Source organism: Thrips palmi, unplaced genomic scaffold, assembly GCF_012932325.1.
Source record: "Thrips palmi isolate BJ-2018 unplaced genomic scaffold, TpBJ-2018v1 HiC_scaffold_15, whole genome shotgun sequence".
Classification (NCBI taxonomy): domain Eukaryota; kingdom Metazoa; phylum Arthropoda; class Insecta; order Thysanoptera; family Thripidae; genus Thrips; species Thrips palmi.
The window spans coordinates 4,021,317-4,034,003 of record NW_023144624.1 but is presented as its reverse complement, the minus strand read 5'-3'; the positions used below and the strand labels follow the sequence as shown (position 1 = coordinate 4,034,003).

Here is a 12,687-nt window from a genome sequence, read left to right as displayed (position 1 = left end):
GGCCGCCCGCGGCACCGCCAGCACGTGCAGAAGTACCTCCCGCTAAAGCGCGACCATTGACGTCATCGCCGCCAACGCGGTGCGCGGCGCGCGGTGCTTTCCGAACGCGAGAGATCGGCCTCTGCGGCCGGATCGGCCGGGCCCTTCCCTGGTGGTGGTGGACGATGGACGATGGCCGGCGTCGAGAGGCATCGGCGTCCACAGGTGCCTCGTGTGTTTTTCTCTCCCGCGGGACCGCGTCGACCGCGTGGTGCATTGTGCGCCGCCCCGCGTCGCCGTGGTGGTGCCGCGCCGTGGTGCCGCGCCGTGGTCGAGCAGGTCGCGTCGAGTCTGGGCATGCCGACACATCTTACGTAAAGTGGCCCACTTGGCTGAATGGTCCACGCACCGGCGGCCCCTCCGCCTCCTCCCCCCCCCTCCGCCGCCTCCTCCGGCCTTCCCCCTCCCCCCTCCTTTTGCTGCGTGTGTTGCCGGTTGGGTTGCCAACTTGCCAGGCGCCACGGCCGAGACGCAGCAGAAGAGAATAAGTACACAGGAAAGTCTGGGTTCTCAGACGGTTTATTGAGCTTACAAATCGATTATACTAAATAAGGCTACTTCGTGCCTAAAAACAATTGCCGTCTTTCCAAAGAAACTGCCCGTACAAAAAATAATTGACAACACAGGAGCTTCTACGAGCCCCACCAGGTAATACCTTGGTTTGGCGTGGTTTGGCGCCACATTTCATTTCACATTATGTCGCTGAGAACAACAGGTCCTATAATTTAAAAAACAATAAAATACGGGGTAGTTAAAAAAAGAGACACAGTTGACTGTATCAAAGTCTTAACAACAAAAAAAAACTACACTATAAAACACATACACACAAACACACACATACAAATCAATCACAGGCGACTATAATAAGAGGTTGGTTATTTTCACCATTATACCGTGGCGAACTGAACTTTACTTCACACAAAATTGATCACTAGACGAAGTGCATTGCTGAGCGTCTTGGTGGTGATGTCTCGGAGTGTCCCCAGAGAGTGGAATGACTTTGGGCGTCTCCGGCACGGCTCCAGAGATCGCCCCATCAGTCTTTAGACAGGCCTCCTCGCAGAATGGCGCCCCGGGTGGCGGGACGGCGGGACGGCGTCCTGGACTCACAGCGGCGAGGTGATGCCGATGGAGCTCACGGAGTAGCCCAGCCACCTGGAGAGGGTGGGGTTGCCGCCGACGGACAGCGCGCCGCTCAGCGCGCCGCTCAGCCCGGACACGAGAGTCCAGAGCAGCCAGGCGACGAGCGCGTAGAACGCGACCACCGTCACGCGGTGCAGCACGTAGAGCCTGGAACCGAGAGCGGCAGAGGGCCGTTTAGCAAGACGAAGAACACAAGCAGCTTTTCGAGTGAACCTTTTAGACTGCCGGATATGCAAGGGGCCTGCCACTCACATTCACTAAAATTTTACCTAAAAAAACGGCCGTAAGTAGGCAAATGGTATGACTGAATTCACTGGGAAACTCACTACACTCACACACATTGGTATATCATTTTAGTCAGAGCCCGCGGATGTGTCCGTACCTCTGGTGGTGCCTGACGGCCTTGGAGACGTCGGGGTCCTCGTGCAACACGAAGTTCCGCACGCCGGACACGTAGTTGTGGAAGTACGTGGGCCAGTCCACGGCGCGCACGTCCATGGGGAAGCGCTTGCGGTCCTGGGGGCTCAGCTCCGCCGCCAGGCCCTTGAGCCGCTCGTTCCGGAACACCCACTTGCGGGTCGTGTAGTAGTGCAGGATCTTGAGGCCGCCCTGTATCCGGCGCTGCAGCTGCACCATGCTGCAAACAGGCGGAGCGGGCGCGGGGCCGAGTCAAGGGATGCTGCACTGTGAATGTGAGGGTGATCCGAGGACAGGTGCTCGACTTGAATTCAACTCACAATCTCCGGTTGCCGCTGACGAGCATGAGGAAGTCGATGAGGTAGGCGGGCAGGAAGTGGAAGAAGACGACGCACAGCGTGTGCTGCCAGTGCGAGTCCTTGATGGAGCCGTCGGGGTACCACACCGCGCCCTGGGACGGCGTGACGCGCGACTCCTTCTTGCACATCTCCAGCATGCCGCCCCAGGTCACGGGGTTGTCGCCCGACTCGCACATGTTCACCACCAGCGGCTTGGTCGGCCTGCGCAAAGCGGTTCGGTTCGTACGCACTGACTCTACTTCCGTATTTACTTCATTTCTTTCCCGATTGAGGGGATTGAAACTGAAAGTTTACCGAGTGCGGCCCACTTTCCAGGCGAGGGCGATGATGGCGTTGATGACGATGTCCACGGGCATGAGGTCGGCCAGGTAGTGCTCCTTGCAGTGCATAGACCGCACCACCCCCTTGGCAGCCCCCACCAGCAGCCCCGAGGGGCCGTTCAGGTTGTCCACCCAGCCGGGCATGGGCTCCTGCCACGACGGCATCACTGCCAGGCAAAGACAAATCACAACATTTTTAACAAACTCCACACTACTCCGTTCATCAAAATGGTATCAGGTACTCTCATTACAACCCTTTGGACTCAGTGCCGATGTGAAAGACCTTACTTTGAGGAGAGGCGCCCCTCTGCTCGTGCGCGCCAAGCCCCAGGGAGTAGGCATCCCGACGCACTCTTTGCGCGCCTCAAGGTTAGGCAACCCAACGCCCGCCAAACCTTGCACGTCCGTCCCTGCTTGTAGCGCCTGCGAGGTAGGCCACCGTTCCGCCTAGCAGCGCACCGGTGTGGAGACGGTGGCCTACCCCGCCCCCGTGAAGACTGCAGGGGCAAGGTAGGCCGCCGTCTCCACACCGGTGCGTTGCGAGGCGGAACGGTGGCCTACCTCGCAGGCGCTACAGCGCCACAGCACAAGACAAGACAGCGGCGCCCTCGGAGAAAAGAAATGCTCCTGTGCGGATGAAATGCTCTCGGGCGGCGTGGCCTCAAAGAGGAACGTCATACAGCCTATCGGGTGCGACAACCGCCCTAAAGGTGGGCAGCCCAGCAGACGCCTTTGCCGAGCCCCTTCGCCTGGTGGGTAGGCAGCCCAACCGGCGCCGTGGTGTTGCGGCTACCCATCAGGCGCGGCCAAGCCCTGTCTGTCGAGCTGTCCGTCGCCTGACAGACGCCTCGGCCGCCTGGTGCACAGGCAACCCAACCGACGCGCATAGCTCCTCAGACGTTTCAAAACTTATCTTTTCGGTTAGCTAACTCACCGATGGAGGGGCGCGCTATGCCGATGGGCATCCGCTCGCTGTACGAGCTGACGAGGTGCTCGGACAGGCCCTTGGAGTAGGCGTACGTGTTGGGCAGGGAGCCGATGAGTCTGGAAAACAAAGTCACGGTCACTCCCATCTTCCTGGAGGAATGCGCACCGCGCGCCACACACTGTCGGCCAACGGGGTCTTTCCGATGGAGCCGGCAACAGGTTTCAGTGTAACGTGTGTTGTTGTGCTGTTTTCGCTGCTGTTGTTGTTGTTGTTGTTGGTCTCCTCCTCTCCGTACTCACTTGGGGGTGATGTCCTTAAGCGCGGCAGGGTCCATCCACTGGCACATGTCGATGACCTTCTCGGGGTTCACGTCGCCCAGGTAGGTGCGCTCCTCCAGCGTGTCCTCGTCGCAGTGGCAGTAGGCCGTGGAGACGTGGATGAAGGCCTGCAACAGGCGCAGAATCGCCGTCAATGGACGCGCCGCCAGCACCGCCAGACGGACCAGCGTGTTTCGCGCGTAGACGCCGCCGCCGCCAGACGCCGTTTCGACACGTTGACGCCTGGCTGCTGTGCGCGCGGCGATGCTGGGCGCTGCTGGGCGCGCCGCGACGAGGCGAGGCATTGGTGCCATTCGTCATGAAGGCCCCGAGGTACCCCGAGGCGCAGCCATGGCGCAGCCCTCAAGGCCAAGTAGGGCATTCCTGCGGTCGGCCCGGGCGGCGGCAGCGCGGCGACACGCCGTCCACACGGAACGCGCCGCCCGGTATTCGAACCCGGGCCCGGTCTCGCCCTGGCACAGTGGGCCAGAAGACCGGGGGGCGGCCAAAATGCTAGACGCGTTTTGAGCTCCAGAGTCGCTAAACAGCACTCGAACCGAGCGTGTGACCCCACCAGTGGATTCTCCGTTCGGAAAGCAATTTACTGGAGGGGTCAAACGTTTGATTCGAGTCCTGTTTAGCGACTCTGGAGCTCAAAACGCGCCCGGGATTCTGCTCTCTGTGCCTGGTACGCCGTCAAGCTACTCACGTCCAGGCGGTCGATGGTGCTGGCGTAGTTGAGCACGTTCCGGGTGCCCACGGTGTTGAGGTTCACGGCGTCGGCCAGGCTGAGGTCGAAGCGCACGTTGGCGGCGCAGTGGAAGACGACGGACACCCTGGCGGCCAGCAGCGCCGCGTCGTCGCCGGAGAGGCCGAGGCCCGCGGCGGACACGTCGCCGGAGACGGCCACGATCTTGTCCAGCTGGGCGGCCAGGCCTTCCTGCCGCAGCCGGTCGAACGCCTGCAACAGAACGGCGCCTTTCAGTGAGCTTGATTCCGAGCAGCGCTAGCGTCGCTATGCCTCTCTCACGCGTTACGGAACGCCCCATGAGTGCGAGAGAGACAGCGACGGAAGCACGATTCGGAATGGCGTTAGAGAGAGTGGCCCCCGCAAGGCCGCGGAGGGCAGGGCCGCGATGAACGCAGTCAGGGCTGCGCGCTGCCCCTGCGCCCCCCAATAAGGAGCTAAGGAACTGGGATGGAGAGCGAAACCTATTATTAGCCACATTCACGCGGTTTCAGCACAACAGTGCACAGCAGCACTAGGGAAGGCGGCTTGAGAACAAAGTGCTGGGCGGGTGTGAACCTGGACCAGGGAGCGGACACACGCTGACACGCACCAGCATACTCATGCCGATGAGGTGTTTCGTCGCTCCGTCTCTGTCGCACTCACGGAGAGAGATACTGGAGCCAGCCGTCTGATTCCGGACACTGCTTCGTCGCTCTGTCTCTCTCGCACCCCTACGGACCGCCCCATGAGTGCGAGAGAGACAGAGCGTCGAAAGCAGTGCTTGGAATCAGACGGCAGAGACGGTTCGGCATGACATGAGATGACACGGCACAAACGGCACAACGCGGACCGGGGGCCGGCCCGATCGCGGACACTTCGGCGATTCGCGGTGCCGTGCCCTTGGCAGTGTGCCCGATGTGGACATATTTATTTAAATGCGGAATTCCGGACCCGCGCCGCCCCTTCAGCCTTGGGGTGGGGATGCCGCGTGGGGGCTCGACCAGCGGCAGACTGATTCCGATAGTCGTTTCGTCGCTCTGTCTCTCTCGCACGCATACGGCACGCCCCGTGAGAGCGACAGAGACAGACGCCTCTCGGGATCAGTCCGCAGATTCGACACAATGCGGAACTGTTCAGTGATCCAGCACGGCGGCAGCAGGAGCAAAAGAACACCGTTTCTGTGATGCGGCGGCGTCGCCGGCTGAGCCCATGATATATTGAGTCTTGTTTTCGTCTGAGTCTTGAGTCGCTAGCGAGTTGCGAGCGCGCCCCGGGGCGGTGGCGCGGTGACTCGCGGTGACCAGCAAAGTGTGGGACTGTCATTAAGACGGGCCCGGCCAAGTCGGCCTGGAGCCTCCGCGTCTTGAGCGTGGCGTCGCTGCGTCGCTGCGTCTTCAGGGAAGTGTTTGGTAATTGTGGGTCGGTCCGTCCTCCTCGGGTCGTCGTCGTCGTCTACGTCTTTATGGTGACCGGTTAATGTGGCACCCAAACAAGCGTCGCTTCCCACGATGGGCTCGATATATTCCTAGTTTGAAGCACGTTGGCACCTTCTCAGTTTTCCGGTCGCTTCTGAGGAATCTTTCCGGAATTTGTCCTCCTGATTCCATGAGTTTGTCAGCAAGGGGGGCAACGGCCGCTGCTGCAGGCTGATTCCGGGAGCCGTTCTCGTCGCTGTCTCTCTCGCACTCGTAGGGCGTTCTGGATAGGAGGTGTAAAGACAGAGCGACGAAACCGACTCTCAGAATCCGTCTCCAGAAGCAGCAGCCGGGTGTAAAGGGGCTTCGTCCGCCACGCGAGCCGCAGCCCGGCCGAGCCTAGCCCAACGCGCGCGAAGCGCAACGCTCTCCGGCGTTAAACTCCTGATTTACGGGAGGGTGTCTGGGACCGGCGCGCGGCGCGGTGGCCACCGAGCTGGCCAAGCTGGCTGTGCCTAAGCCCAGCGCGAAGGCCGAACGGGGAACCGAACGGGGAACGGCCTTGCGCCCGGCAGCCACCGCGCCGACGACAGCCCTCCGCCACTGGCGTGGACTGGCGCTGCCGCGCCGCTGCACCTCGTTGGCGTGCCGACCGCGCCGGGTGACAATGCGACAACAGCCTTGCGTAACAATGTCATCCGTCATTTGCCCTGCAGGGCCCTCCCGGCGCCGTGCGGCCAGGAGCGCGCGCGCACACACACAAACACACACATACACTCACTCGCACGGTGTCCATAAAGCGCCATGCCCTTCCGAAAGTGGAGCAGTCTGTCGCGTAATGAACACACACACACACACACACACACACACACACACACACACACACACACGGAGAGTCGCGCAGACACAATTGCCTCGCCGATTTTCTTGTTGTCCTCTCCTCTGCTTTGCGACATGACGCGGCCACGCGGCCGGAGGACGACACTGTCGCTGCGTCGCTTTTAATTGTTGCGAGCCGCACTTATCGTCGAAGGCGGAAGCGGCGGAAGCCCGTCAACAACAATAACAACAACACGCACCGCGGTGCGCGGCGTGACACGGACGGGACAGGTCGCCTGGGAACCCCCGCGACGGTGGCCTCATTATTTATTTTCTTCTGGATCGAATTAAAAGACCCTGCTTGGTGGCGGCGGCGCGCGGCGAGGCGAGGCCTAGGCGAGGCGAGGCGCCAGGCCAGACCCGCGGCGATTGGCGCAGACCGCGCAGATCGCGCAGACCGCGTGCCGAGGACCCCGGTGGACTCCGCGCGGCATGATGCCGAACCGCGCTCCCGCGTCGCTGTCTCTCTCATGGATAGGGCGGCCCGTGCGGGTGCGAGAGAGACAGAGCGACGAGCTGCGCGCTGTGTTCGGAACCCCCGCAGCCTCGCTGGCAGAGACCGCGGCCACGCATCGAGTTATCTCCGCTTGGCGGCAGAGATGTGCCCGGTGAAAGTGAAGTGCGCGACGACTCCGCGACTCCGCGACTCGGCGCACCGTGCCCTTTAGCGCGAACCCCCTCCCCCTCCCCGTCAAGTCCCTCCTACTTCTAGACGCACCCCGAGCGACGGCCACGCGGCCGCGCCACGGCGGCGGCGCTGGGCGATTCGCAGACCGTCGCAGACCGTCGCAGACCCGTTCCGGGAGTCGAGCCGAGCCAGTTCCCGCCGTCGTCGTAAAGCTGGTCATCCGAAAGCGAACGTGGTCTAGGCCAGGGCGCTTGCTTTTCCTTTCTGCCGCGGCATTACCATGGCAGAAGACTGCTTCCGAGAGTCGTTTTGTCGCCCTGTCTCTCTCGCACCCACACCGGGCGCCCATGAGTGCGAGAGAGAGGGAGACTTTCGGTGGCGGGGCGGCGGGGAAAAGGCTCTAATTGAGGAGGCTCCGCGCCGAGCGACTTGCACTGCGTGAGGACCGGCCGGCCGGCGCCCAAATCTGTTTCAAAACGGTCCAAAAAGCAAAGACAGCAGCAATAAAACGCAAACGAGCGATAATTATTGTGGGGCGAGTCCTATCCACTACACTGGGATGATCATATCCCAGGGTCACAGTTAGAGATGGTAATTTTAATGCCAAGATGCCTGTCAGCCACCGTGGCGAGTCCCATTCGGCCGACACTTTGCCGGGGGTCTTGGACTTCTCCACCGCTTCGCTAGACTGGGGGCGGGGTGGGGCGGGGCAGAGCGGGCTGGCCGTGGCTCACTGCTGCGTATTACGCGAGTTAATGAGAACGCTCCCCCCCCCCCTCCTCCTTTCCCCGTGAACGCGGGCAGCACGGGCAGCGCGGGCGGGCGTGCGCATGTGTGTAGTGCGTGCATGTACGCGAGCGGCTCACGATTCGATCATTGATGCGGAGTTGCGCCACGCCGTGCAGGCCGTGTAGGCCGAGCAGGACCCCAACGCTCACACTCATACACACTCACACGCACTCACACCGACAGGCGCTCGTCTGCATGCCGCCTCTCCTCGAATGAAGCGCAAATCGAGAGAGAGAGAGAGAGAGGAGAGAGAGAGAGAGAGAGAGAGAGAGAGAGAGAGAGAGAGGACGACTCGCCGGCCACGCGCGGCGGCGAGGCGCGCGAATCGCGAAACCGAACCAAAACCAGAGCAGCGGGGTCGTGGTCTTTTTGCCGGCCTCCGCCACGCCGCGCTGGCCCGGTGGCCCAGTGCCCGGCGCGCCTGCCCGGCCTGTCATGGGCGGAGGTGGAGGCGGGCCCGGCCTACGGCCCGGCCGGGCGGGGCGGCTAGACGGACCCACTAGACGAGTCTGGTCACTATGTGACTCAGCAACAAGGGGCTCTGCGATAATCCGGAAAGGTGAGCTAGTTGTGGCGTTTGGGTATCGCGGCGTGCCGTGCCGCGGCGTGCCGTACCGTGCCGCGCCGCGCCCCACGCCCGAAATGCGACACGGTGTTGCGCGGGCTGGGCTGGTCACCCACTGACCACTGGTGCCATTGTCCGCTCGTTATTAGCAGTGTGGCCATAGCGGTCCGGTCCGGCCTGGAGTCCGGACCGATGGCCGGACCGGGACGCGTACGCGCGTCAGCCGCGCCGTCGACGCGCAGCCCGGCTGGATCATAGCAACTGTTTGGCAACCAATTTGGCAACCAATTTGGCAACCCCGTTTGTTTCTGTTCATTTTTCGGCCTAGCCGCGCGTGGGGTTCGCGGCAAAACGTGACGTAATCTGGCGACGGCGCGTCCGAATCGGGAACCGGATAGCCTTGCACAGACAGTGTCGTTGTCGCAAGGCGCGCAGGGGGCGGCAGGCCGGGCCGGCCGGCAGGGGCGGCCAACAGGGGCGGCCGACGGGGGCGGCCGACGGGGCTGCTGCTTTTCATCGCCCAGTTGCGCCCCGCCCCGCCGCCCGCCGCGCCGCCGCGCCCCGCCCGCGGTATGCACGCGTTCTCATAGGCCTCATTGTCCGCTGGCGCTAGGCCGGCCGGGCCGGGCTAGCGTGGTGCGGACACTGCGGGCTGATTCCGAACAGAGCTTTGCTTTCGTCGCTCTCTCACGCACTCACGGGGCGGCCCGCAAGGGTGCAACAGAAACAGCGAAGAAAGTACCGAGAAAAGCCTCCTGGTTCGACGTCCGTCATGCGGCCTGCACCGGAGTTACGAAGTCGTCGGCAAACGACGCTGCAACGGGGGCGCGGGGGCCGCGGGGGCCGAGGGGGCGAGGCGCGCCCTGTTTGTTCGCGTGTCGCCACTGTCCACGCAGTGCCGCGCAGTGCCGCGCAGTCTAGGCAGTCAGCGCCGTGCGATGCTCCAGGTTCAAGGGCGACTGTGACGGTGCAGGGACTGCTGGCTGGGCCTCGCGCCTCGCGACCAGGTTCCACGTCGGCGTCGGTCCACCACTCGAGCCGTCCGCCAGTCACTCCTTTTGCGTGTGTTTTGCCTCCCAGTCACTTCTGACTTCCGTTGTGGGTGGAAATGGAAAGGCAAAGCGAGAGGCAAAGCGAGTGCCCGAGTGGCCGCGGCGGTCTCCTCCACACTCGACACTCCTGGCACTCCTGGCACTCCACTCTCCAGGCGCGCCCCGGCCAGGCCAGCCCCGGCCAGCCCCGGCCAGCCCCGGCCCGGACCAGGGCGTCGCGGCGGTCCGCCGGTTATTTCCACAGCCCCACGGGTCCTTTTCCGTTCGGGCGGTTCGTCGACTCGCACTGATTTAAACCGGGCCCGGGATGGGGGTCCGGGTGCCGGCAGAATTTAATGGCGGGCCTGGCCCAGTCCACCCGTTGGGCCCCGGGTGCGGAAATCCCCGAGGAACCCCCCGAAGACGCCTCGACAACAAAGGGCCCAACCGGCCCAGCGGCCACTGACCCGTCGCCGCCGACTATATTCTGCAAACAAGACCTTTCTCCGATTTCTCTGGAATTTTTTTGATGCTGTTGTCGTTGATTTTGTTGTTGTTGTTTGCGCTCGGTCCCGGCTCCGGCCCCCTGGGTTGTGTCCGACATAGGTGGATCGTTTATGTTTCGCCTTTCGTTGACCAATTCGGCTGGCCGGCCGAACCGCGGGCGCGGGCACCCTCACTATAAATGCCTATCTTTACCTCGGTAGAGTGGGGCCCTTGGTGGCGTCCTTGGGGCCGGCAAGCCCGGGGGAGGGGCGTCCTGGACCTGGACCAGGCCAAGGCAGGCCAAGGCAAGGCGGCGTGCAGAAGGCGAGTGCACTGTCGTCGGCTTCGCGATAGGGCCTGCACTTGTTGCCTGCTTGCAGCTTGCAAGGCTCATGGCACTGACCGTGGGTTGCCTAGCGCCCTAGCCTAGCCAAGTGGTTGTTGCCCGGCGATGCGAGCATGGTGGCGTAGTGCTCGGTTAGGCCAGACTGGGCAGCCCAATCGCCGGCCGGAGATCTCAGAGATCTCAAGCGGCGTGTGCGGCCAGCCGGGCCAGCCGCCGCGTCGTGGGCGTGTGGCCGCGCACCAACAGGCGCACACTCCGAGCAGTGCCGTCTCTCTCGCACTCACGTCACAGGGCGTCTCCCGCAGCGGGTGCGAGAGAGAGGGAGCGAGAGAAAGAAGAGAGAGGCAGACAGAGACGCAAAGAAAGCCTCGATATAGTCGTAAAGCGGCGCTGCGCGTTCGCAATTTGCAATGGTCGACAGGGGGACTAAAGAACGCAACGCGGTGCCGCATGCCGCATTGTAAGACTGCTTTACGAGCCGAAAAGTGTACATTGTGGCGAGGTGCGCGAGGTGCGCGAGGTCGCGGCGTCGCAGGGACCATGGACCAGGCCGATGTGGAACAGTGAAGTCTCCACAAATCCACAAGTAAATCGAAAATAAGTTTACTACATCGGGGTAGCGTGCAGTTACGCCTCGCGCTCCAGTCAATGGAGGCCCTGGTCCACGTCGCCCACTGCGGCGCACGGCCAGCATGGCCGGCATGGCGCACGCGGTCCGGCCTTCGCACAAAACAGAGCGAGCGGCTTATTGCTTTATTGCGAGCAGACAGGTGCCCATTGCCCTGCGAGGCGAAACGAGGCTGTCTCGGAGCAGAGCAGCCCTTGCCGCCTTGGACGCGTTTTACTGTTTTACCGACCTGTGAGGAGACGTACTCGGCCATGCGGTCCGCGGGGCTCTTGCCGCGCTTGGTGCGCACCACGGCGTACACGGTGTCGATGTCGGAGCACGCGCGCAGCAGCTTCTCCACCAGCACCTTGCCCATGAAGCCCGTGGCGCCCGTGACGAGCACGGAGCGGCCGCGGAAGAAGGACACGACGTCGGCGCCGTTGGCGGCCTGGGCCTGCTCGGAGGCGCCGCCCGCCGTCACGCCGCGGTCCACGTCGAGGGTCATCCTGGAGCTCCTGGTGCGGGCAGAGGCAAAAGCGCGTCGGTCAGAGACTGCAGTGGGGCAGGCAGTCCGGCAGCGCGCCGGGGAGGTGGGCACGCCCGCCGAGCCTCGCGCTGCTGCAGGGCGGCCCACCCCGCCGGGCGCTCCGCGGCGCCTGGTCGTCCTGGACGGCCTAGACGGTGCAGACGGTCTACGCGGTCTAGACGGTCCACACGGCGCAGACGCACCGAAAACTAGGCTTTCTGGCTCTTGGCACACTTCACGACGCGGGCCGCTGCGGTGGACGTCGAGCTGTGAATTTTCACTCAAAACAACGTCCTCAAGAAAAATTTCGCCGAACTATGTACTCGCGATTTATAATGAAAACATTTTTCTGTACGAGTCGAAGGCCCGCGGCACTTGGCGGTAGTTACTCACTTCGGACTGATTGGTTCACAGTGAAGTCACAAAACGCACGGCGGTGGACGCGCACCTTCGGAACACTCTCTTGCTTCAAGCTCGCGGGCACGTGCGCGGCACTGTAGGGGACCCAATGGGACGGTACGCAAGACTGGGGTTCGCGGCCGAGTGTGAGCCAGACTCGGCCGAGAAGATCATCACAGGCTACCTGTGCGCGCTGCGCGCCCCTCTCCGCCCCTCTCCGCACCGCCGCGCCGCCCCTCCCGCCGCGCGACGCACCCCCTCGCCCCCCTCCCCTGCGTTCGCGCAGGCACCGGACCCCCGGACATTAGTCACAAGAGTCATTCCAGCTCAAGCAGTAGGCTTCCCTTGAACCTCAAAGTCCCACAGTGTAGCCCCCCCCCCTTTTCCCCCGGCCCCCTCGCCGCAAGTGCGCGCGCACGCGCGCACACACACACAAACACACACAGACGCAGCGCGCGGTCCGCGAGAGGGACAGAGGGGGCGTCGGCCAGTGCTGCCCCCACCATTCGGCTAAATGTCTGTTGTCCAAGTTACGCAAATCGTATCGCTCGCGCCCCGCCGGCCCTAGCCTAGGCTGCCGCGGCGTGGCAGCCCCACCTCGCGAGGCACCGCGCGCGCCTCGGCGTGGATGCATTCACTCCGCGAAGGCGAAGGCGCGAGCCTCCGCTGGGGTGGCCGCCAGCCGCCAGCCTGACCAGTCCTTCCCGCGGCCCACTCGGTGTTTTGCTCGCTCGCAGCTCGCAGCAGCGGGCGCTGATCCCGA

At 63.3% G+C, this 12,687-nt stretch overlaps 1 protein-coding gene across 1 annotated transcript; it reads right to left on the bottom strand.

The window, feature by feature from the left end:
* Nucleotides 1–540: 540 nt before the first annotated feature.
* Nucleotides 541–12,087, bottom strand: LOC117641355 (fatty acyl-CoA reductase 1-like). The gene is made up of 9 exons (XM_034378609.1): nucleotides 11,919–12,087; nucleotides 11,250–11,514; nucleotides 4,233–4,484; nucleotides 3,506–3,651; nucleotides 3,213–3,322; nucleotides 2,253–2,445; nucleotides 1,920–2,159; nucleotides 1,565–1,819; nucleotides 541–1,329 (listed from the first exon to the last, which is right to left on the bottom strand). The coding sequence occupies exons 2-9, from the start codon at nucleotides 11,502–11,504 to the stop codon at nucleotides 1,146–1,148; spliced, it is 1,635 nt and encodes a 544-aa protein (XP_034234500.1). The 5' UTR covers nucleotides 11,505–11,514; nucleotides 11,919–12,087; the 3' UTR covers nucleotides 541–1,145.
* Nucleotides 12,088–12,687: the final 600 nt, after the last annotated feature.

What these genes read in the sequence shown, in the direction of transcription:
- LOC117641355 (XM_034378609.1), bottom strand. Translation starts at nt 11,504, where the DNA reads ATGACCCTCGACGTGGACCGCGGCGTGACGGCGGGCGGCGCCTCCGAG. An exon ending in CCGAGTACGTCTCCTCACAG is followed by an intron (nt 4,485 to 11,249) that starts GTCGGTAAAACA and finishes GTTCTGTTGCAG; the next exon opens with GCGTTCGACCGGCTGCGGCA. An exon ending in TGGAAAGTGGGCCGCACTCG is followed by an intron (nt 2,160 to 2,252) that starts GTAAACTTTCAG and finishes CGCTTTGCGCAG; the next exon opens with GCCGACCAAGCCGCTGGTGG.